This window comes from Phascolarctos cinereus, unplaced genomic scaffold (genome assembly GCF_003287225.1).
Source record: "Phascolarctos cinereus isolate Bilbo 61053 unplaced genomic scaffold, phaCin_HiC Scaffold_2;HRSCAF=192, whole genome shotgun sequence".
Lineage (NCBI taxonomy): Eukaryota > Metazoa > Chordata > Mammalia > Diprotodontia > Phascolarctidae > Phascolarctos > Phascolarctos cinereus.
This window is the reverse complement of record NW_027555625.1, coordinates 141625626-141651669: the sequence shown is the minus strand read 5'-3', so window position 1 is coordinate 141651669 and position 26044 is coordinate 141625626. Positions and strand designations below refer to the sequence as shown.

General features: G+C 43.5%; 1 protein-coding gene across 6 annotated transcripts in view; it reads left to right on the top strand.

The window, feature by feature from the left end:
- PEBP4 (phosphatidylethanolamine binding protein 4) overlaps nt 1-26044 on the top strand; it is a 264107-nt gene that overhangs the window by 107985 nt on the left and 130078 nt on the right. For 4 of the 6 annotated variants that reach the window (XM_078149647.1, XM_078149650.1, XM_020975744.2 and 1 more), the window contains 2 exons: nt 25001-25099; nt 25417-25476. In XM_078149647.1, the coding sequence (XP_078005773.1) occupies nt 25001-25099; nt 25417-25476 (159 nt within the window). The remainder of the gene's footprint in view (nt 1-25000; nt 25100-25416; nt 25477-26044) is intronic. The other 2 variants (XM_078149651.1, XM_078149649.1) reach the window with 1 other exon arrangement.

The following is a 26044-nucleotide window of genomic DNA, read 5'->3' as shown; positions in this document are numbered from 1 at the left end:
TAAGTTCCTTTTGTGTGGCAAAGTGCCTGGTGCAGATTCCATTCTAGCAGAGATCTGTGAGGCAAGGGGTCTACTGAAAATAGAAAACCTGACTGAGATCGTCCAGGTTATATGACAAGAGGACATTATCCCCCAGGAATTCAAGGATGACTCCATTGTCCATCTCTATAAAGGAAAAGGAAATAAGTTGTCCTGTGACAATCCCAGAGTTTTTTTTCTTTTAGTCATTACTAGCAAGATTCTTGCCAGAGTCCTCCTTAATTACCTGATCCTTTATCTGAAAGATGGTCATCCACCCAAGAGCCCGTGTGGCTTCAGCAAGGGCTGAGGAATGGTCAATGTGGTGTTTGCTGCCCAACAACTCCAGGAGAAGTGGTAGGAGTAGAACAGAGGTCTATAAATAATGTGATGACTGAGGCCTTTGATACTGTCAGTTGTGAGGGCTTATGGAAAATTATATCAAAATTTGGTTGCCCAGAGAAGTTCATCAGTATCGTATGTCCTGATGGTATGCTTGCGTGGGTTCTGGATGATGGATGATGTTCTCACACTTCCCCAGTGACCAGTGGAGTAAAGCAGGGCTGTGTACTTGCTCCCATGCTTTTCAGTATGATGTTTTCCATGATGTTGTCTGATGCCTTCAATGAGGGCAAAAAATGGCATCAAGGTCAGCACTGATGAGAAGTATTTTAACTTGAAAAGGCTGCAAGCCAAGACTAAAGTGAAGGGAGACTTGGTGCATGACTTTTTGTTTGCAGATGATTGTGCACTCAATGCAGCCTCTGAGGCTGAGTTGCAATATATCAGTTCTCTGCCATTTGTGCTGTTTGGCCTAACAATTAACACCAAGAAAACAGAGGTTCTCCAGCCAGCACCATACCATCCATACATGGTACCATCCATTACAGTGAGTGGAGAAATTTTGAATGCTGTGGATAAATTCACTTCGTTTTTGTTCAGTCATTTTTTAGTGATGTCCAACTCCTTATGACCCCATTTGGGGTTTTCCTCAGCAGAAATACTGGAGTGGTTTGCCATTTCCTTCACCAGCCCATTTTACAGTCAAGGTAAACAGAGTTAAGCGACTTGCCCAAGGTCACACAGCTAGTCAGTGTCTGAGGCCAGATTTGAATTTAGGAAAATGAATCTTCCTGACTTCAGGTTTAGTACTCTACCCACTGTGCCACATAGTAGTATATTTGGCAGCATACTTTCCAGGGATGTACGCACATATGATGGCATTAGCACACGCATTTCCAGAGCTAGCTCAGCATTTAAGAGGCTCTAAGAGAAAGTGTGGGAGAGAAGAGGTATTAGACTGACTACCAAACTGATGGTCTACAAAGCTGTTGTGCTGACTTCATTGTTGTATGCCTGTAAAACCTGGATAGTCTACCAGCAGCATGTCAGAAGACTGAATGCTTCCATTTGAAATTGTCTTAGGAAGATTCTAAAGATCATCTGACAAGATAAGATACTGGACACTGAGGTCCTCTCTCAAGTTGAACTGCCAAGCATTCAAACTCTACTGTGAGGAGAGCAATTCCAATGGGCTGGCCACATTGTGTGAATGCCAAGCGTATGTTTGCCTAAAAGACTATTTTATGGAGAACTCACACAAGGCAAATGTTAACCCAAGGTCAGAAGAAGCAGTACAAGGACACTCTCAAGGTCTCTCTGAAGAACTTTGGTTTTGATTATGAGCAAAGAAGGATTTCAACAGCTCAAAAAGAAACTTGAGATGTGCAGATTTTTAGAAACATCTCCATCCTAAATGTCCACACAGACTATTTGTGGCAGACCTGTGGTAGAGCCTTCTGAATTTGTACTGGTCTGATCAGCTGCAGTTGGGCACACTGTACTTTGACCCCAACATGATGATGTCATTTTGGTCCTCTTTGAGTGCAAAGGACAATGACGACTACTACTACTACTATGACTGCTACTACCTCAGAGGGCTTTTGTGAGGATGTTTACATACACACACACATACACAGCACTTTGAAAACTTTAAAGCTTTATATAAATGCTATTATTACTGTAATTATAATTAATTATTATTATATCCCCAGCAATAGGATCTCTGGGTCAAAGGGCATGAACATTTTTAGCCACTCTTATAGCATAATTCCAAATTGTCTTCTAGAATGTTTGGACCAATTCATATCTTCACCAACAGTTTATTAGTGTACCCATCTTTCTGCAGCCCCTCCAACATTCATTATTTTCATCTTTTTAAAAATCTTTTCCAATTTACCAGTATGCTTTCTAAGAGTATGTTTTATATTAGAATCTCAAAAGTTATGTAGGTAGAGAAAGAGACTAATGATAGTTAAGATTTGTCTGGGAAGCAGCATGGCTTAGTGGACAGAGGGCTGGCCTTGGGGTCAGGTTGTGCCTCTAACAAAAACCAACTTTGTGGCCATTGTCAAAGACACTGCTCAATGCTGAAGGCAACTCTCTAAAACTAAATGTTGCACAAGAGTTGACTCTCTGCAGAAGCAGAGGGAATTTTCATACCTGGGGATTCTTGAATTAAAGAAACAACAGGTCTATACCAAAAAATAAAAATGTATTTAGCATTTCAAACACATCCTTTTTGAGCCTCAGAACAAACCTATGGCATAGAGCTACCCCCAAGAAAATGGAGTCTCAGCCAAGGTTAAATGTCTTGAAGATAAATTTCGAACCCAGGTCACTTCTAATTCCAGGGCTAGTTCTCTTTCCACTATATCTGCAGTCTCTCAAAGAAACTACAAAGGTGAAGGGCTATTTGGAAAAATATGTCATCTGTCCAGTGGATGATCTGGCCACTGGGGAAGACTGGACTCAGAAAGCAGGACTCTCAGCTTCTATCTTTCACTGTTACTGTTTCAGTAGCATCTTCACCCTTGGGTTGCAATTCAGTACCCCTTGGCTTCCCAGGGATCCCAGGGAGTGGCTTCTATCCCCCTGTATAATCTTTGATCATTGTCTACAAAGGGCAAGGGTAAAATGAAACAAACCACCTAATTCATAGCAATGACAGGGGGAAAAGAAGGCCACCACCCAACCTAGAAAAATTAAATTGACACCATTCTTAGAAAATATTTTTTTCCTCTCTTCCTCTTCCATTTTAGCAATTGCTAGGTCAAATAAAGGCATGGCCAAAGTCTGTCAAAAGGCAAAACCCCACCCTCAGATTATACAGCAATACCATGAGATGCTCCCATGTCTGATTTCCCTTTCCTTTCTCACTGCTCTCAAGAAACACGATTGACAATGTATACGTGTCCATTAATGTAGAATAACTGTTGCCTAGAAAGCCCTCTGTGGGCTTCATCAGTTATGACCTAGAGGGGATTCTGGTTCAGATGCAGATTGGAGTGGAGAGCCTCTGAGGTTCTTCCCAAAACCACAAATCCATGAAGTTGTAGAGAAGCATTATTTCAGCTTGATACAAGGGAAAACTTCCTAACAGAACTATTCAAAACTGGAATAGGCTACCTTAGGAGGGAGTGGTTCTTCCCCATGAGAGATCTCTTGTTAATGCTGGATAATCACTTCTTAGAGATGCTGTAGAGAGAATTCTTGTTCATATGTGGGGTGGCCTGTGAGGTCCATTCTGGTATGTACATTCTGCCCTCCTTAGCTATACAAACCTTATATACAAACCATTGCTAGGTAGTCATTTCAGGGAGCAGCAAGTTCCCTTTTAGCTCTTCTTCCTCCTTCAGATAGATAGATAGATAGATAAATAGATAGATAGATAGATAGATAGATAGATAGATAGATAGATAGATAGATAGATAGAGATAGAAATATATGTTTTTTAGCTCCCTTTGCCTTTTCACCTGCATTCTGATGCTATGCAAGTCCCTCTCCCACTCTGAGCCTCAGTTTCTCCATCTGTAAAATAAAGGAGTTGTCGGAATAAATAATTTCTAATATTTTTTCTAGCCCTAACATTCTAAGATTCAATACTGCTCCAGCCATATCATCAGAAAAACAGCCACTGTCACTAAGAAAGAGACCTTGGATTTCCAGAGAAGTCCTGGCTGACTGCCTATGGCAGGATTCATGCCTAGCTTGCCAGTTGCAAGGACACCAAAAGCCAAGTTATTTTTTTTAAGTCACAGTCACCCTAACTAGGGTTGGTTTTCTCATTTGCCTCAGCCTAAAGAGAAGGAAAGAATCCATCACAGTGGGTCAGACTCAATGTTCTGTTTCTAAGAATGGCTCTAGGGAAGGCTGGTAGGAAAGCAGTATTGTCTTCCCTGACAACCTCAGAAGTGCAGGGTGGGGGGGAGTTACATTTGTAAAGCTCTCAATTTCCCTCAAAAATCCCCTACAGGTTCATAACCCGTTATAATCTGCCATCCATTTTTGAAGCTAATTCTATATCTACCCTGAAGTGCCTCTTATGAAAGGGGTCCATGACTTCCCAGTCTGTAAGTGTGGCATAGTAGATAGAGCACTCAGAAGAGAAGCCTAAGTTTGAACATCAGCTCTGCCACTTAATAGCTGTGAGGCCATGTGAATCACTTTGGCATTTTAAGCCTCAGTTTCCTGGTCTGCAAAATGGGGAAATAACATTTACTCTACCTGCTTCAGAATTGTAGTAAAAGCGCCTCATGAGCCCCACAGTGCTACAGAAACAAATGAATATTACTTCTTTTGGCATGACTTCAGGGTACATCTTTCACAGATCTCAACTCTAATGTTCTGGAATTGGAAAAACATACTTTCCATACCTACCTATGTCCTTTATAATTTTATAGACAGAATATGCAGAAGGTTGGTCAGGGGACTTTATTAATCAACTTGGTGAAGTCACACAGAGAAGGGAGCTGTTGTTGAAGAGCTTTCCTTTTTTTTTTTTTTTTGCTATGGCAGGGTATGGTCATGCGATGGGTCTCAATGGTGAGGGAAGAATTTGTTGGCTCAAACTGTGGTGTGATGGACTGTTGTGAGTGGAGCTACTTCATTATACTGGCCTTAAAAGGAAACCTTTCAATGGAAGAATGGGCTTTTAAACCTCAGTTTCCTGATCTATAAAATGGGGAATTAATATTTATTCTACCTGAGTTGTAGCAAAAGCGCTCATGTACCCTGAATAAAGGCTGTCTTGTACCCAACACATACATTTTTACCTTGAATGCTATACACTAGCCAGGGGCCTTCTTTAATCAATGAACATTTGTTAAGCATCTCTCCAAGCACAAAGAATGAAATCATCCTTACTCTCAGTGAGTTTGCATTTTAAAGAGGGAGACAATAAGTGCATATAAAAATAGGAACAGCATAAATATCGAGTGAATAAATCCCAGTATCTGTGGAGACCCAGATACAAGCTGTAGCAGAGCTGTGGTCTTAAGATTTCCGAGGGGCAGCTCTGTATGGAGACAACATGAGGCAGAGAGAGGGCATGTTGGCACTATCCCAGATACTGAACCTGAAACATGGAAGCCACCAACTTGGGGTGCTGGGCCGTACAAGACAAACCTGCCCTTGTTTTTCTAGCTCCAACTGTCTTGTTCTTTTTGAGTCTGCCATCAGAACAAAGTAATTTGGAGAAGGGAGGGACTTTGGAGGTCACCTAAAGGAACCTCCTAACTTTATGGATTAAGAAACTGAGGCCTAGGGGCAGTGAGGTGGTGCAGTGGATAGAGCTCCAACCTTGGAGTCAGGAGGACCTGAGTTCAAATTCAGCCTCACACACTTAACATTCACTAGCTGTGTGACCCCGGAAAAGTTACTTAACCTCATTGCAAAAGAAAGAAAGAAAGAAACAAACAAACATTTGGGGCAGCTAGATGGCAAAGTGGAGAGAGGACAGGCCCTGAAGTCAGGAGGACCTGAGTTCAAATCTGGCCTCAGACCAGACACTTGACACTCGCTAGCTGTGTGACCCTGGGCAAGTCACTTAACCCCAATTGCCTAAAAAAAAAAAGAAAGAAACTGAGGCCTGGGGAGTTGAAATGACTTCTGCAGGATCACAAAAAGATAAGGGTGGTAGACAGTCTTTTAGCTAAAGGGACAGAACTTCATTAAAAATAAAAAGAGTTCACTCAGTGTCCTGGCCGTGGGTGCAGTGGAATCAGATGACCTGGCTTTGAATTCTAGTTCTCCTGGGTCTGGATCATTACAGCGTTGGATCTCTCAGCTCCCTCCTAGCTCCAAGTTGAGGGGATCCTTCCTAAGTGGAGATCAGGTGGGATGGTTGGATCCTTGTGATTCCAACGTGGGACATGGTCTAAGGCCCTCCACACAGGTGGCTGCGGCCCATCAAACATGGAAGGCAGCTCAGGGGATTCTAGGACTGCCTTCTCCATTCTCCGTCCACTTACTGCTCCATACTGAGAATGCTTAACTACCCTTGAAGAGCTGGAGGCAGCTGTGGCCCAGTGGAAAGAGAACGGGATTGGGAGCCAGGAGACCTGGCTAAGCCAATCATTTCCCCCCACTCAAGGCCTTGGTTTCCTCATCTGTAAAATGAGGGGGTTGGTCTAGATGATCTCGAAGATCCTTTCTAGCTCTAAAATCCTATTATCCTAAGTAATTGTAGGGCTGTTAGGGGAAAGAGTGATTAGCCACTTAGCTGAGCTGGCAAGGCGGAGGTTCCATAGTCAAATTATCTTGTGGTGTGGGTGGCCACGGTAGCCCCAATTCCCCCGGTCCATTTCCAGCTCCTGCGCCTCCACATATCTAATCCTGTGTTCTCCTCAGGAGCTGAGCCCTGGGGCTGCCTCCCTGCCCTACTTATACCGTGGGCTAGCGCTCAGATGTCCTGGCTTCCAGCTTAGCATTTCCCCAGTAGGTTAGACAGCCTTAGTGGAGAAGGTTGTGTTTCCTGACATCTACTGAGGGTCAGAGTTGAATTGGATCAGACCGGATTGGGTTGTGCTCTGAGGTTTAAAGGACCAGAATTCTCCAAAAAAAGGTTGAGTCCAACTAACAGAAATATCACTTGGTTCCTATCAGCTTCAGATGTTGCCTGGTATCAAAATTCATATTATAGTGTTGGGAGAGAGGGGGTTGGTGTTTTGATTTTGCTAACCACCTCTACAACAAATTCTGCATGTGGAATCTAGTCAAGAGCCTTCCTTCTCCCTGCGGAGAGGTTAACTTCTGACACCTGGCTCCTACTCTGGAGTGGCTGCTTATTTAGGTCAGGATCCAAGCTTGGGTTTGGACAGCAGTCCTTTGCTGCTGGCAGTGATACAATCAGGAGCCAGATGAAGGGAGGACATTTTTTTTTTCAACGTAGACAGGTAAACTCTCCATTCCTAGCTCACTGGCTAATTTCAGACTTCAGGATGTTTAAGAAAATAGGCCTTCTCTGAGTAGAACTTGAATCAATTAGGTGCCAAAGGCTGGTGGTCCTTTGCAAGATAACATGGTAAAATAGAACCCTTCCCTACAATCAAAAGACGTGTGTTTCAGTCTTGGCTATGATGCTTAGAAGATGCTTAGGAGATGCTTAGTGGGACCTTGGGTAAATCATTTACTCTTGATGAGCCTTTGTCTCTTTCTAGAGCAGGTGGGGCTGATAATGCTTGCCTTGCCAGCCTGTTGTGAAGTGGACAAGGTGGAAAGGGAACAAGCATTTATTATGCTGGCATCAACTTCTGGGGAAACTGAGGCACAGGGCGATTTAGTAACTTGTCCAGGGTCACACAACTAGTAAGTGTCTGAGGGTGGATGTGAACTCCGGTCCCAGCATTTTATCTATTGCATCACCAACTATTGTCCTTGTAGCCACTGACCACAGAGGAATAAAGGTCACACCTAGGACTGTGGGATTGAGAGCTGGAATGGACCAGAGAGATTGCCTCCAAGGGTTCTTAACTATTCTTATGTCATGGCCACCTTTGGTAGTCTGGTGCAGCCCATGAGCCCCTTCTCGTAACAATGTTTTTAAATGTACAAAACACTGGATTACAAAGGAAACCAATTATATTGAAACGAAAATGTAATTTTTTCCCCCATCCAAGTTTCTGGACCCCAGGAAATCTATCCACAGATCCCTCAGGGATCCATGGACACCAGGTTAAACCAGACCAACAACCTTTTTTTTTGAAGATTAGGAAACTGAATTAAAATGATCTACCCCAAGTCACCCAGACCATAAGTAGCAAAGACAGAAGCGGAAACCAAGTCTTATGAATCCAAATCTCCTGACCTTCTCGCTACATCCTGCTCTCTGCGCCTGTGATCAGTGAGGCAGGGAACTCTTTGAGCTGCTCGGAGGAATAGAGTTTCTTAGGCTCAGATCTAGAGGGGAAAGGCGGCAGAGACATGCTCCCCCAGCCCACCCCCTGCAGACATATTCATACACTCTACAGGCATTCAAGGAAGAAAAGTCTCTTCAGCAGAGAGACTGGGTATTACACTAATATGTGTTTTATAAACCTGTGGATTAATAGATATGCATTGAGTTAGTTGGAGAGCAATCTGAAGAGACTGACAGATGACAGATGGTTCTTAATTGGTCTCCCTGCCTCCAGTCTCTCCCTTCTCCATCTACACATAGCTGCCAAAATAATCTTCCTGATATATTAGTCTGACAATGTGACCCCTCTGCTCCAAAACCTTCTCTGGCTCCCCACTGTCTCCCAAATAAAATAGAATCTCCTTAGCTTGACATTTAAACCTTTCACAATGTAGCTCTAACCTACCTTTCCAGCCTCATTTCTTATGACTCCTTATCACACACTGTTCATAACAGCCAGAATGGACTACTCTTCCCCAAACAATATCCTATTTCCCACCTTTGTTCATTGACACAATATTTACCAACTTCTTCTTTCAGATACCTTATCTTCCTCTGAGGCTAAGCTCAGGAGCTCCCTTCTCCATAAAGCCACTTCCAATTCATAGTTTTCTTTTCATCTTCAAATGACCTCATTATTATCTAAAGGCAACATGATATGGTGGAAAAAGCCCTGATGCTGGAGTCGGACAAACCTGGGATCAAATCTTGCTCTCATACTATATGGCCCTGGACAACTCATTTTTGTTTCTCTGAGCTTCTGTTTCTTCATTTGTATGTATTCTAAGACCCCTCAGTGTGGCCACCTCTCGGCTACATCTAGTGCTATGATACTGTTGGAATAGTTGTCTTTTCAAATTCACAGCTCAAAGCCCCTACCAATATACCTCTATTATTTGACCAAGTTATGTGACACATGGATTCAAGGCAAAAGGCATTTAATGAAATCAGAATAGCAAGAAATTGAAATTGGTATTAAAGGCTCTCTATACTCATTCCCAAACGACCACCACCTCTGGCAGGAGCGGGACATGATGGTTAACCCATAGAAAGGTGCTGAGGACACTCCCCATGGTTGGCAGTAAAAGAAGTGTTAGCACCTCAACATAGCAACTACAGAGCATTGTAGAGATCATCCTTGACTTCTCTCAGCCAATGCAACAGTTTAGGGAAGGTTTTTTTAAACCTTTTTTTGTGTCAGTGACCTCTAATGAAACCTAGGGACCTCTTCTCAAAATAATGTTTTTAAATGCATAAAATAAAATACAAGAAGATTGCAAAAGATATCAATTATATTGCAATAGTTATCAATTAAAAAAAAAAGTTCATGTATACCAGATTAACAACTCCTGGCCTAGAATATGCTGATCTTTCTTGGAGTTGAAGCTTGAAATTTATGTTTCCAATCAGAATCCAGGTTGGGCCATAGTTCCAGGCTACAGAGGCCATTCACAGGCTCTGGGGAGGCACAGACCAAAACGAGTTTTGTCCAGTGAATGAGATACTTGTGGGAGCTGGGGGTGGTGCATGGACACATCTCCCCACATGTAAAACGGAGATAATGATATCTACCTCACCTGATTATTGTGAGAAAAGTGTTTTGTAAGCCCTAAAACACTCTTTCAATGGGAGTTATTATTGTTATATTTATCCAAATAGATGTTATTTCCCACTCCCAGTAGAATATAAGCTCCTTGAGAGCAGGAACTGGTTTGGTTTTTTTCACTCTCAGCATGTAATACAATGCCTTGCAAAGCGCAGGCGTTTAATACATATTTGTTGAATTAGATTGAGGGAGAGTGGGGCAGGCAGAACCCAGGAGGCAAAGAAATTAAATTGGAGTTGACTTATATTCTTGAGTATACGGTATTTGTTTGCATTTCAAAAATCCACTCCACACCTAAATCTCTGGACATTTGTGAAATTTAAAACATATAGACTACAAAGATTTACTTGTTGGCAATATGTAATGGTATCTCTGAGTCAAACGCCTTCTGCCATTGTGCTACCCAGTCCTCCAGGGAGGTGAAATCCCTCCATAGCATCTGCAGTCTCAAGCTGGCTGGGAGAAGCCACTTTCTGGCCTGCTTCTAACGCCATCCATAGAGCCGCTGGGCAACAGTGGCTGACTGGAAAACTCGGAGGGAATGAGTTTTAATCTCATCTTATGCTGCTGACAACCTCCAGGCTGTTCCAAACTCAGTTTCCAGATCTGTCCAAAAGAGGCTGAGAAAATGACACAGCTTTTTAAGCTTTGTTCAGCTCTAACCATCTAGCTAAAGATCAATACGGAATCTGTTAAATGACAACGAGCCCCTCCACAGGATTTGGGTAGGCTGTTCCTATAAGCTATACCTACGGAGCGGAGATTCTTTCCAGAGTGGGAAAGAGAGGACTGGCTTGTGAGTTAGGACTCGCCTTTTTCACTGCTGTCTCTATCTAACTCTGACTCACTGTGTATCTATCAGGACACTGATGCCTAGGACCTCAGTTTCTGGGAATCAAACTATGGCTCCTAATTCAGTGAGCTAGAGCAGGAGTTCTTAACTTGGGTTCTGTGAACTTTAGTCTGAGACATTATTAATAAAATAATAAATTATTGTTCTGAGAAAGGGTCCACAGACTTGACTACCAAAGGGGTCGATAAATCAGACAGATTAAGAATCCTGGATCTAGACCCATGCTAAGGAGTTAAGCTTAGCCTGTCTTCCTGGGATCTATATAATTTCCTGGAGGGGAGCATATTAATTAGGCGCACGAAGGTGAACCCTGAGTTTGCACTCAGATGATTCTCTTTCGGCCTGATGGTTATGGACCCTTCCCTTCTCCCAGACCTCAGCCCCTGGCCAGAACTCCCTGTGTGTGAGGCTCCAGGTGGTCAGGGGAGCTGAGGTGACATGAGAAGTAAACCAGGGCTGAGATGCCTCTGGTGAGCCCAGGCACAAGGGGTGGCCTGGCCCTTCCTGCTGTAGGCCTAAGCCCCTGTGGTCTCCAAAGCCCCTGGTGTGAAGGAATTTGAGTTCTAACTTTAGGTGGCTACGTGGCTGATGGCTGTTTGTGAATATCTCATTCCTACTTTGGCTGCCCAGCTGGTGGGAACAGAACGGGTAGTCATGGGACTGTCATCATGTGCTGTCCAGGTTAACATGTAGCATTTCTATTACTATTAACAGACTTTCTGCTCCTCACTCCATCTGTTCTCTGAAATAATTGCAGTTGTACAGACCATGCCTTCGCTACAGGCAAGCTCTGGGGAAGAGGATAGTGCTTTTATGAAAAAAAAAGTGTTAAAAAATAACAGCAAACATGAGAAGGAGTGGGAATGGAGCTAACAGCAGGTTCCCAATTTCTTTCGGATTCTGGCCTGCAAAGGTGGTATTTTCACACTTGTTGGGGGTGACCAAGCCCAGCCAGATGGGGGTGATTGTCTGGGCTTACTCTCTTGAGGTTGCTGTTTTTCCCCAGCAGAGTTAGTACCTGCGAGGCTAACAGCTGGGAGGGGTCAGGAGTTCCTGGGAAGAGAGAATGGCATTTGGGGGTAGTGTAATGATCCTCCTTGCCAAGGACACTGAACCAGACCGAAACCTGGAAAAAAGTCTGGGAAATGTGAAGTCCAAGATGGGCCCTAGGAGATGTGGCTTTTAAAATCTATTCCCAACTCTTTGCAAAACTCGCTGAATGAGCTTGGGGAAAGCCATTGGCCTGCTCGGTGCCTCAGTTTCTCTGTTTGTAAAACGGGGAAAGGATACGCCCTTGCCTTTAAAGACTTTGGGGAGAGTGGTTGAGTGTTGCTGCCAGCCTTTCCAAGGGAGGGATGACAGGACTACGTAGGCCTGTGATGACATAGTGAAATAGTGACTAAGGTTCCAGATCAGTGCCGTGGGAGGCCAAGCCACCAAACTAAGAACCAGGAGCCCCAGATCCGAGTCCTCTCACTCTGTGTTCCACTCGTGGCGTAACCTGAGGCAGATCGCTTCATCGCAATGAGCTTCGGTTTCTTCATCTACAGGACAGGGATGACGGCCCGTGCCCTAGCTACCTCACGAGGTCTCTGTGAAGACTCCATGAGAATGGATGTGAAAGCACGTCACAGCCTGCAAAGGGCGCAGCAAACACATGGGGTTCTGATCGCTGGAAATGCTCCAACTTGCCAGACTGCCTGGAAGGCTAGGAGATCTGAGGTTTCCCCTTTATCAGGCTGGGGGGGCAACGTGAAGCAAGGGAGGGAACAGGCATTTATCAAGTGCCCATTATGGGCCAGGCACGGTACTAAGTACTTTAGAAATAGTAGCTCGTTTGAGCCCATCTTCCACTTACTAAATCTGGCTGGATTTTGTGTTTCTAAGATCTTTCTATTAAAGCAGAAATGGCTGCGTCCTCTTATCCAGAGACATGGGGTGGTGGCAGTTGGCCCTCAGGAGAGTGGACCTGGGAGAGAAGGGAGAATATCAAGGGAATAAGGCAAGAGTTTCTTAGTCTTCTATTTCACTTGAGGAAGTGATTTTCTAGAAAATGCAAATCCAGAGGTGACCTTTTTTTTACAGTAAACTGAAAAAGCAAAGACACCCCCCCACCCCCCCACCCCCGCCAAAGCCAGGTAGGAGAGGTCTCCTAAATGTGTTTGTGGCAGGCAAAGAATTGGTGGGACTACTTCATGAATGCAATGATCCAAGTGCTCAGGCAGTGTATGGATTTCCCCTTGTTGTTTTTTCACTGGGGAAGAGGTAATGAAAATTCCCATATTTAACTATCATTTGAAATGGGCTGGAGGTGGCAAGATGGTAGTGGTCGGGGTACAGGAATTTTTTAGCTCTAACCACCAGAGGAGACATTAGTCCCTGGGCTCTGGGAGCACCATCACTGTAGCTGCCACCCCACCCCATCCCAATTTTTAATTCAAAGGCAGAACTCAAACAATTGGTTAATATGTGTAACTTATAGGCACTAATAGCCTTGGTGCCAGAGGACTGCCAAAGAGTTATCCCTTCCATAGGAAAACTTCCTGGGGAACTGGAGAGCTAAGCACTGATATACCTATCTCACTGTCATATTAGGCAAGGCAGAAGTATTCTATATGATCACTGACAGTGTGGCAAACCTAACATACTGAAGAAGAGGAAAAAAACCAAAATCCTGGTTCCTCTGAGAGGTTCTCATGTCTTAATGTTCTACTAGAGTTCTTTGAGGAGTAAATATGTGCCCCAGAGGGAATTTATTTTGACTTTCAGTAAGAACCTATGCCAAAAGCTGTTAAAAAATTAAATCACCATGGGATTCAAGCAAGTGCTCCCATGTTTTTGTCATGGATTGGGAGCTGGCTTGGGGGCAGGACACAAAGTATAGGCACAAAGGGGAATTCTCTGGACAGATCCCATATTGACACTGTTTGGTCCAGCCTCACTTAACTTAGAATCTCAGAGGTGTACTGAAAGCTACATAATCCAACCCTTGCCTGAAGTATTTACAGCAGCCCTAGCAAGTGCTTAAACACCCCCAGTGACAGGTAACTCACTCCCCAATGAGGCACCCCATTCTGCTGTTGGACAGTTCCATTCATTAGGAATTTCCTCTTTATAACCAACTGATATCTGTTTCATTGCAATTTGGGTTCATAGGAGTGAGAAGGGACCCAGACATCACCAAGTCCGCCCTCTTTGTTTTATAGATTAGAAAACTGAGGCACATAGAAATTAATTGACTCGTCCACGATCACCCAGTCTGAGGTAGAATTTGAAACCGTGGCCTCCACTATCCACTATTCAGCACTGTCCATTACACCATGCTGCCTTCTGAGGCCAGGTGAAACAAATTTAATCTTCCTTCAAATATCTGAGAGACAGCTATCATGCCTCTTCCTCCCTGTCCTTTCCTTTCCATGTCTTCTCCAATTCAATGAGCACTTATCAAGCACCTACCTGGTGCAAACCTCATCACCAGATTGATTACAGAGAAGTGAATTTTTCAGCCATGGCAATTCTAGAAAACCTTCTATTAAATCAGAGGAATAGTGATAGCCTTCATGGGTGAAAGGACAACTCACTCTGATAAAATCACAAGCCACTGAAATATTAAAGAAAATACAGACTAGAGACACAAAGACGAAAAATAATAGGCTGAACAGTCCTTGTTCTTTCAACCAATATCACAGGGTTTCACCTCTCACTATCCTTGGTCATGTTCCACTAGACATGGACCAGTTTGTAAAGATGCTTCCTAAAATGTGGTGCCCAATAGTCTGTGGTGCAGATATGACCTGACTGGGGTGGGGTGAGTGAGGCCGTCACCACCTTTGCAAGAGATTGTGGAGAACAGGAGAGAAGCTGAAGCATAAGAGAAGGACTAACATTGCCCTAGTTTCTTTCTTTTTTTTTTTTAAAGAGAAGAGAATAGAATGTACAAAGTACAGGCTAGTGGCCTTGACTTTGATTCCTGGAAAAATTCTAGAATGTCTTTAAAGCAATGGTTAGCGAACATCCAGAAAAAGAGGTGGTGATCACAGAAAGCTAGCATGGGTTCAGTAAGAATGAGTCATGTCAGAGTAACTTTATTTCCTTTTTTGACTGGCTACTAGATACATGGTAGAGCAGGAGAATGCTCTCAGAATAGTTCACCTGGGTATTATTAATTTTATCTTAATTTTATTGCTAGCTTTTGCTCCTATTCAACTTTCATTTCTGAATATATATACCTCCTCTTACCTTTTGTCAGGAAACCATTCCTTGTATCAAAAATTAAAACAAAGAGCAAAAAACAGATTGGCAAAACCAACCAATATATCAATCATGTCTAACAATATATGCAATAATATCCATAGTCATCCCCCCACCTTTGCAAAAGAATAATGGAAGAACATTTTCTCAACTTTTCTCCAGGGCCAAGGTTGTCATTATAATGATAGTATTCAGTTTGGGATTTTTGTCCTTTTCATTCACATTATTGTAGTTAGAAGCTTTACACAAAGAGATTTTAACAAAGCATTTGATGTTGATGTCTCATACTATTCTTGCGGAGAAAATGGAAAAATGAGAGCTAGAAACTTGTACAATTAGGTGAATTTGCAACTGGTTGAATGACTCCTTCCAAAGAGTAGTCACTAATGGTTTCATGTCAACTTGGAGGGATGTCTTCAGGAGAATACCCAGAGATCTATGATTGACCCTACACTATTTAACATTTTCATCAGTGACTTTGACAAAGGTCTGTAGATGGAATAATCTTAGCAAATCTCCAATTGACAAGAATCTGGGAGGGATAGCTAACTCACCAGATAACAGAGTCAGAATTCATGGATTGAAATCTGGAATGGACATTAGAAGTCATCTAGGGGGAGGCTAGGTGGTGCAGTGGATAGAGCACCAGCTCTAGATTCAAGAGGACCTGAGTTCAAATTCAGCCTCAGACGCATAACATTTACTAGCTGTGTGACCCTGAGCAAGTCACTTAAACCCCATTGAACAACCCCCCCCAAAAAAAGAAGTCATCTAATCCAAGCTCCTAAGGAAAGTGAGACCCAGAAAGGTAAATGACTTATTTGAGGTCACATAGTTACTAAGAGGCAGAGCAGGAAGAATAAAAATGAACAAGATGAAATTCAATATGGAGAAATGTAAAAACTTTGGGCAGGTTGAAAAATCAGCTTCACCAGACACATACAAGATAAGGGAAGCATGGTTAAGACAGTGATTTGCCTAAACAAGATCTGAGGGTCTTAGTGGACTGCAAGTTTAATATGAATCAGCAATGTCACATGGTATACAAAAAAAGCTAATTTGGTCTTTGGTTTTATTATGTGTCCAGTAATAAGGCATAGCGTCTAGTAATAAGGAGGTGATAAATAGTCCTACTTGACTCTGGTCTGATCAGACTACATCTATAGTATTGTTCTGGGCTTCATATTTTTGGGGAAGACCTAGCCAAGATGAAGCATATCCAGAAGAGGGGGACCAGAATCATGAAAGGACTTTAGCACATGGCATAGGAGGATCTCACCTGGGAAGGAGCTAAGGTTGCTTAGCCTAGAGAAATGAAGACTTTGGGGACAGAGCATGGTACCTGTCTTCTCAAGTAGTTGAAGGAGTGTCGTATGGATGAATGATGGACGTGTTCTGCTTATTTCCAGAGGGCAGAACTAAGGCGATGAGTAGAAATTGCAAAGAAGAAAATTTAGGCTTAATTTAAGGAAAAACTTCCTAACAATTAGAGCCACCTTAAAATAAACTGGGCTGTCTCCAAAGAAAGCAGGTTTCCTGTCATTGGAGGCCTTCAAACAAAGGTTTGTTGAATCCTCCTTGGGTGTATTGTAGACACTGCTCTTTGTCAGGCATGGCTCGGACTCGACATCCGCTGAGGAACCTTCCAACTCTGACATCTCGTCATACTGTGTTTATTATGAGGTAGCTTAAAATCCTGTAGCTTCTCTGGCTGCCATGTTGTGCTGTTGATTTCTATTAAGTTTACGATTCAATAAAACCCCCAGATCTTTTCCAAGTGAAATATCGTCTAACCATGCATTTCCCACATTAAAAGTACAACCTGTGAGCTCTTTTTGGAACATTTTTCTGTCAGAGGTAACCCTGCCAACTTCATGTCATCTATAAGTTTGATAAGCATGTAATCTTTGTCTTCGTCCAAAATCACTGATTTAAAAAAGTTTGCCGGAACAGGGCCAGTGACAGAATCCTGCAACTACCTCTGTAGATTTCCTGCCAGGTCCTGATAGATAGATTAATCAATAGGTTTTGTGTTTGGCTAGCAAACCAGCTCTGGATCCTCCTAACTGTTCCAGCCTCCAGGCCAGATCTTTTTTGTCCACAAGGTTATCATAAGAGACTATCATATATATATAACCAGAGCCCGAAAGCTCGTTCAGGAGTGCTCCCAGCTACGTATCCAAGGCTTGATTCCTTTCCTTCAGTTTTGTTACACAAAAACCACACATAGCAAATAGGAGATAAATTCATTTCTTCAAGCTGATAGAAAACTGAAATCTGGTGCTATACAGATGAGGACACCCAGCAAAGCACAGAGTGAATGACCTCTCCTACTGGAAACAGAAAGAGAGAGGGGGAGAGAGAGAGAGAGAGAGAGACAAGGAGAGAGAGAGAGAGAGAGAGAGAGAGAGAGAGAGAGAGAGAGAGAGAGGGAGAGAGAGAGAGACAGAGACAGAGACAGAGAAGAGAGAGACAGAGACAGAGAAGAGAGAGACAGAGAGAGACAAGGAGAAATTCCCTGAAGGCTGTCATGGGATAGGGACATGATTGAATTGCTGTCATGTCAACATGTCAGCTTCTTCTCAGAGTCATTCTCTCCCTTCAGGGATCTCCCTGGAGGAAACATAAAATATATCTCTTAAAGCTGGAAGCCAGAAGACCAGGATGTCTCTTCTCCCAAGCTCCTGACAACTCCAACCCTCACACAGGTCTGAAGCGTTGAATTACCAATCTGGATCAATAAGGAGAGTCTTATGCAAATGGTTTTTGAGTACCTGGTTACACTTGTATATCACAGCTATGGCATTTTGTTCACTTATCAACCCTGTTAAAAAAGAAAACAAAGCTAGTCTGGCAATTATCTCACAATGATAATTGAATCCATTTCTGATTACATAAAAACTATAATTTCTAAATGATCTCTTTTTACCAAGAATCAATATCAAATCAAAGTTTGAAAATTATACTTTCTTACCCCCTTTAACAAAATCAAAGTAACATTTACCTATCTTTTATCCTATAGCAACTCTCCCATTTTCCATGATTCTTCAAATATCACCATCAATGGTTCGGCAATCTCACCCATAGCATTTGTAATGCACTAGGCCAGGTTACTGAAACTCACTGAGGGTATCTTAGCTTCTCTCTTACTGGCTCTTTACTTAGCTTGAGTTTTAAGTCCCTGCTAACCATTTTCTGTTCTATCCTTTTCATTCTGAATATCATTCTTCTTGATAACAGAAACAAAAGAGGAATAGAGTCTTCTCATCACAGATAGCTCTTGTTTTATGTAAATTCATATTATGGAAATTCAACTTTACATAAAGAGTTCTGAAAGAAATCCATATTTCAACAAAACACCTGTGTTGACTTTACAGTACTGTGCTCTCTCTCTCTTTGCCCCTGCCACCTCATGTTCAGCTCTGCCCCACTCCTCACTCTCCCCACTTCCCTCCATCCATACTTGGATACTGTCTGTGTCCCTGCCCCGTGCCTGTTGCCTGTCCTTTCCTACCTGTGTCCATGTGCAGTCCCCACATGTCTGTCCCTGGGCACATGGCTGACCCTGGCCTCTGCATGTTTCTCCTCCTGCTCTGACTTCTCTGTCCCTGAGTCCTACTGTATCCTTGAACCATTGTGGCACACCCCCCTCCAGTGGAGCATGGCCCCCTTCCTACTTCCCTCCCTCTCTTCCCTGCCTCCACAGGCAAATTTGCTTTGAATAGACTAGGTCTGAGAAAGGGTCCACTTACATAAAAAAGTGAGAACTGTCTGTATTGTCCATCGTCATCATCTCATTCACTCCATCAGTAAACACATCTCTTCTTTGTTTCTCTTCTTTCTTCCCAACATTACCTTTAAAAAAAACCAAAAACACCATTTTTGTTGGCTTAGCACATAAATTATATGACCCTTGGGTAATTTTGGCATTTCACATTCCTATTTTTATAGGATTACCACCATTCTTTTGTATTCATCCTCAATCATCTTCCTGCTTCTGTCTAATGTATTTGTCTTTTAAAAATTTGAACTCCTGGATTAATCCCTATGTAGTCACATAAGTCTCTTTAGACCCTTCCTCCTTTTCTTTCTCATCATTATAATTTGCATTTATGTCTTCAGATTTTTATTCTTGAGAGCTTCGCAATCCTCTTAAATCAGCTTGTCTTTAAGAATCTCAGGCCACAAAATTTTGCCTATCTTTTCTTTGAATGCTTTGAAATCCATTCCCATAATGTCTAGAGTACACATCAATCTATGGCCAGCATTTCCATCCTTGTCTACCAGGAACCTTGTGATAGCATGGGCATTTCTTCCCAAGGTTCCAGTCATTTCTATTTCCTTTACTAATTCCTTCTTATCGGCTACAATATCAATTCCCCTTATCAATTCCTCTTCAGTATAATAGGGCAGGCAAACCAGCCTAGCTGAAGTAGCTAGGCACCCTCAGGGAGAGACAGAAGACAATACATCCCAGGCAACTCTGCTCTTAACTGAAGGATATACACACACACACACACACACACACACACACACACACACACACACACACACATATATACATATATATACATACATATGTATTATATATAAAACAGCAAAATAAATGGTTTCCTATCATAATTATATGTATGTCCTCTCTTCATGCCAGTTTTGTGATCTGCTGCTGGAACTCATTATCTATGTCCTCTTTCTGGAAGGGGTGGTCTAGAGTAGGTTCTTTCCCCCTCCAAAAATTGTGAAGTATATGTCTTTTTTACATTTTATGCTCTTTCACTGCCTCTTTTATCCAATCTTGTGTTAAACCTCAAATTGTTTATTACCTACTGTTGGCCTCTTTAAACTCTTGGCTAAGCATTGCTTTGGAGATAATGTTCTAATGGTTATCTGTTCTACACTTGCCATCCCCACTGAGGAAACCATGCATCTGCACCTTTAGGGACTGTGTCAAAGGGATGGTTACCAAGGTACCATGTTGAAAAATCTGAGCATACTGCCTGTTATTGAGGTGACACATCCATGCGTTCACTGACCACATCCCATACAGTCATTAGTGACTGGGCCTGGGTATTTGGAACCACGGTGAGCTATAACAAGAAGAATTCCCTGCAAATGGAGCTGATAGGCAGGGGCACAACTCCAAAATGCTGGGAACATGCAAATCCTGATCTTGAAACAAATGAATGGGATTGTGGATCAGGCTTCTGAGTAAATGCACCATGGGGGGACTCTTTAAGAACCTTTCTTCACCCCTGCTTTCTTTATGTGCTCCTTGCTCCTAGCAGGGGCATAGTGCTTATATTGGAATCAAACACAAGAATAGGCAGTACAACATCTGCGACTAGACCTGCAACTGTCTTGCTCTATGACCTTGAGTGAAATACATTCATAATTATAACCCAAAAAACTCATTGGTTAAAGTACTTTCCCATTCTTTGTGTTGTGCTGGATGTTCCATAGAGGTCCTGTCCTTCCTTTCTCTTATGAAAAACAGGATGATTAGTAGAAAGCTTGCAGGACCTGGAGCCAGGTGAGATAGACTCAAATCCTGACTCCAACACTCATTAACCTCTTTGAGCTTCAGTCTCGTCATCTGTAAAATGAGAGTAAAAATGTCATAAGGACCAAAGGTGATAATATATAGAGAGGGGAGGGGGATTTGAATCCAGGTCCTCTTGACTCCAAATTTATTGCTCTTTCCACTACACTGTATTGCTTTTGGGGGCTACAAAGTTGATGCAGTCACAGATGAGGACTTACAGATTTGTTAAGGTGTTGATATTCAATAATCCCTTTACAAGTATGAACACTTCTTTCTGATTGAATCAGAAGATGCAGCAGATTGGCTGGGCTGAAAATTGGCCATGACTCTGGAGGCTTTAAATAGCTAAGCTCTGGAGACAGTGAACAGTTCAAAAGTCCTGGCAGGAGCCAGTAGTCAAGGAAGAACCCAACTCTTCATCAGGAGTGGGGGATGAGAAGGGAAGGGGAGGAAGTGAAGAAGAGGATTTCTCTTTTCTCTTCCCTCCATCAACCAAGGTGTCTAGCTGGGAAGCTTCTTACCCAGAGGGAGATATGTTCCCCTTCCAGTAGTTGAAAAGTCACTTTCAGAGAGTGTAACGCACAGTTGAGGGGGGCAGAGAAAACACTCAAGATAGGCAAGGATAGAGAGATGCAGTTATTTAAGGATGAAAGCAGCTTCAAGGAGCATGACCTCTGACAGCAGAGAAGAGAATCAACTGCGGATTTATGAGAGTCATTGTGCTCTATAAAGAACAGAATCCTGGGAACCTAGCAGAGATGCTGTGCCCATGGAGGAGCTTTGGGAGGACTCCACAGGGAAGAAAGGACTTCAAGGACTAACTATATGGGAGGAGTGACCAACCTTGAACACGCGCATTCCTCATGTGTTTGCCTCATTACTACCGAACCCTAAGTTTGTACCCACTTTTCCCACAGATTCAGTGTATATTTATCAAAGAGAATGACCCAGGCTTATGGGAGGAATGGTTTGTTGCTACTGTTCTTACTATGCTATCTTAATAAGTGCCTTTGCATTATGTGTCTGCTGGCTATAATTTCAAAGCCCAGACCCACAAAGTACCCCAGAATCCAAAGTAAAAGCATCCTCCAGGACCCAATCTCACCATTTTGAGTGCAAGGTAAGAGAGCATCTCAGAAAAGGAATGACACATGTAAAGCACTTTGAAAACCTTAAATCAATATATAAATATCAACTATAAATATTATCATTATGGAATTGCACTTCTCCCCCGGAAAAAAAAAATAGAAGAGAAAAAGCCATAATCTTTCCTTATCTTTTTCAGCACTAAAACTAAAAACCCAAGTTCTGGATTTCTCTCGCTTAGAGACTTCTGTATTATCACTACAGACACACAACACTTTATCAACAAGGCTATACATAAACAAGAGATTCAAAGAGAATTTTGAGAGATTATAGAGTTTATCTTCTAGGCTCTGGGCAGGCTCACATTCCACCAGTCCCTTATCCCTTCCTTATAATTCATTTGAAGAGGTAGTCACATGTAGGTGCCCATGGCATAGAGAAGTATAAATTAGCTCCTGCCCTCAAGGGTCTGATATTCTCTGTTGAGCAGTCAGGACGAGCTCACATGGAACAGTTAAAAAAAAAAATCCCCGGAGAAGCAAACTACACAACCTGCCTTAGTAACACACATTTTGCTCTATGCGCTCTGTGCTCATAGATAGGTCAGAACTGCCAGAAATCAGTTGCATATGTCTGGGCTATTCAAAAGAATAACTCCCTTCCTCTACTCCTTCCCTGCCTGGAGCAAATGCTCCAGTGATCCGAAAAGAGGGGTGGAGGAGCCTGGGACAGACTCTATGGAGCCTAGCAAGGAGCTAACTCCCCCATGCCCCATTTCATCTGGTAGGAGGGAGAAAGCTGAGGTGGAAACCCCTCCAGCATTTGCGAGGGTGTTTGGGAGCTCCTGCTGGAGGATGTGGTTAGTGGCAGGGCTGGAAACCAGCTCCCTAGGCACACAGAGACAAAAGATGAGAAGGTCAGGACCACAAAAGCCCATTCCTTCCTGCTGAGCTCTTTGAAGGGGGTTGGGTAGTTGGGAGCAAAATCAGGAGATGACGGGGGTGGGGGGCTCCAAACCTTAGGATTAGAGGAGGTTTTCTGCGGGCACTGGTCAGCCCTCTCAGAGTTCTAGCAGGCACATGAACTCTCTCTTCCGAGATCACCAAGAAGGGAACCAGCACCACAGAACCAAGAAGTGTCTGTGTCCCTAGCCGGGCTAGGGGCACGTCAGGGAAACACCTCTTGGAAAAGAGAATAGCTCGCCTGGGCACTTGGATTCTGGGGAAAGAGAGAGCCTGAGGGAGGACTGAGATTCCAGGAGACCTTGCAGTGAATTCAATTCTGCCTGTCCACATCAGAACAGATACGGACTACTCCTTGTGTCTCCCAAGGAAATCCTTGGGATCAGCCTCCCAACCTCACATCATTCCAGTCTGGCCACTGTCATGATTGGGGATTTCGGAGGACTCATCCCCATCCCATCTTTTTCCAGCCTGAGCCCTGACCTTGGGTACATGCCTGAATATAAACTGACTTAGCACCCAATCACCCCAATCCATCTTGGACCCTGTGCTGGAACCAGGCAAAGCTCTAGGAGTCTATGAGGGACTGAGAATGCTCCCCCACTCCCGGTCGTCTCCAGCTTAAAAAAAATGCCTGGGCCACCCAAGTGCTCCTGGTGCCTCACTTCCTCTCTGGATTACTACAGTTCTCTCCCACTTGGCTTCTTTGCCTCCCGTCTTTACCCCACAAATGCATCCTATAAATGACTGCCAGTGTGATCTCCCTTAAACACCATTTTTGTGTCTCTCCTAATTGTCAGTGTTCTTGGGCTCTCACATTTTCCTAGCGCACTTTGATCCTTCCCTTGCCCCTCTCACTCCCTAGCTTGGACTGTACTCATTTGGGACCATAGTGTACCCCTCCCCACCAGCAGAATATAAGCTTAAGAACTTGAGGACTAGGGGCAGCTAGGTGACACAGTGGAGAGAGCACCGGCCCTGGAGTCAGGAGGACCTGAGTTCAAATCCGACCACAGACCAAACACTTGACGTTTACTAGCTGTGTGACCCTGGGCAACTCACTTAACCCCAACTGCCTAAAAATAAAAAATTTAAAAAAGGACTTGAGGACTGGTACTGTTTCATTTTGTCTTTGCCTTTCCAGGGTCTAGCATAGTATCCAGTACATCATAGGCATGTAATAATTGTTTGTTAGATTGGCTCTATGTTGTCTTTCAAATCAAGTGAAAACTCAGAATGACAGACTCATGGGATCATAGATTTAAAGCTGGAATCCCAGAATCTTTGAGCTACGAGTGGTCTCAGAGGTCATCAACTCTAGCCTCTGGATAGTTCTTACTATTGTTTGGTTGTGTCCCACTCTTCATGACCCCATTCAGAATATTCTTGGCAGAGATACTGGAGTGGTTTGCCATTTCCTTCTCCAGCTCATTGTACAGATGAGGAAACTGAGGCAACCAGGGTTAAGTAGATTGCTCAGGGTCACGCAGCTAGCATCTGAAGCCATATTTGAACTGAGGAAGATGAGGTTCCCTGACTCCAGACCCAGTACTCTATCCACTGTGCTACCTAACTGTCAAATCCAGCCTCAGAAGCTTACTAGCTATGTGACCTTGGGCAAGTCACTTCACGCAGTTTGCCTCCATTTCTTCATCTATAAAATGAGCTGGAGAAGGAAATGGCAAACCACTTCAGCATCTCTGCCAAGAAAACCTCAAATGGGGTCACAAAGATTCAGACACAACTGAAAACAACTGATCAACAACAATTCTGCCTCTTTAATCCTTATAACTGAACCCTATTCTACCTACCCAGCTTCATCCCTCTTCCCTTTCCTTATGGTAATGTTCTCATTCTCATCCTGAGTTTGTTCACACCATTCCCTCTGCCCTGGATGCCCTCCAATTCCCTCTTCCCCACCTAAGCCCTACCCAAGGCCCCACTCCAAACCCTCTTCTTTCATTAAATTCTTCCTGCTAAATTCAGCCTACTCTCATGTCTGAAATACTGTATAAAGCACTTGTAGTTTGTAATACACATTTGAGTATTTGTCTTATGTAATATCATTTTATGTCTCCTCTAAGTCTGCATAAGTCTGCTCAGCCTCTAGACTTCTTGAGGGCAGGGACCCATTTTATATGTCTTCTGTGTCCCCTGAAGTGTCTGATAGAGTACTGAGTACATGGTAGATGCTCAGTAAATACTTGTTGATTACTAGATTCTCCTCCATCAAAGGGAGATCCAGGCATCCTGCCTTCCTCCTCCCACCCAACAGACCTCAAACCCTGCAATGGAACAGTGTCAGCAATGGCAGCCGCCAGATAGGTTGTCATGAGAGCAGAGTATCTTGGCTGGCATGGAGGGTGGGGCAGTCAGAGCCTTCTTTTATCCCCATCAAAGGCCTGGTCCTCCATGACACTGAATTCTCTTTTGATTTTTGTTTCAGAATAAGAAGTACATATTGGTGATGGTTGATCCAGACGCCCCCAGCAGGAATTATCCAAAAAATCGTTACTGGAGACACTGGCTGATAGCCAATATCAGTGTGAGTAGATTTATCAATACCTTCTTAAGCCATGAAGGGTGATAGCTCAAAGCTTGAGCTTATTGGTGTTTCGGGAGAGGAGCCTGGGATAAGCAGAGAGCCCCTGGCATCACCCACCTGTCCTCCACAACCCCCTTCATTTCCTAATTGCGTTTCTAAATCAGAGTATGTCCTTCAGAGCCCGACTGATGTCTGGGAGCAGGGAAGGAGAGCTGGAGCACCACAGAGCCCAGTGCTGGGATTTCAGGGCTCTAGAACATTCTGATTGGTCCCATTGGTAGAATCTGCAACAGCTCTAACCAGAATGGTTCTCCTAGGCAGCTCTTCCATCCTTGTGCTCCCGGTGTGGCCTGAAGAGGCTGAGGAGCCATGGAGGGGTAAGCGTGTCTACTTTGTGGTTTGTTTGTTGTTTTTTAATTTTAGGCTCAGCTCATGGCCCCTTTCTTCCATTAATTGTGAATGTTTTCATCGTGAATGGGTGTAGCATAACATAGCTCCACAGTGGTGTCCAGAGGTGCCAGAGAGCCCTCCAGAGGGACTGGGAAAGTTAAAAGTGGTATGCCAAGGCTCTGACCCCACTACTTCTGATGTGCTGGGAGTGTGGGGTGGGATGTTTACTGGTCAGCGAACTTCTGGACAGGGAATGGGGTTTATATAGTCAACAGCCCCTGAAAGAGACAGGAAATGGGCAGGGCGGGGAGGGGGGAGTGAGTGAGGGGGAGGATAACACACAGACAAGTGAAAATCAGCTCCCAGCACATGTCTGACATATATAAGTTGCCAGCTGCCAAAGAGCAATTTTGGCCCCTGCTGTTGGTGGCCTCCCTTACTCCACATCTCCTGCCTCTCTTCCCTAAAAGGAAGGGTTGAACAATGTTGGAACCTGTGCCCACCCCTTATCAAAAGTCTCTCATCCAAAGGAGGTGCCATGGAGCAGGGGCATAG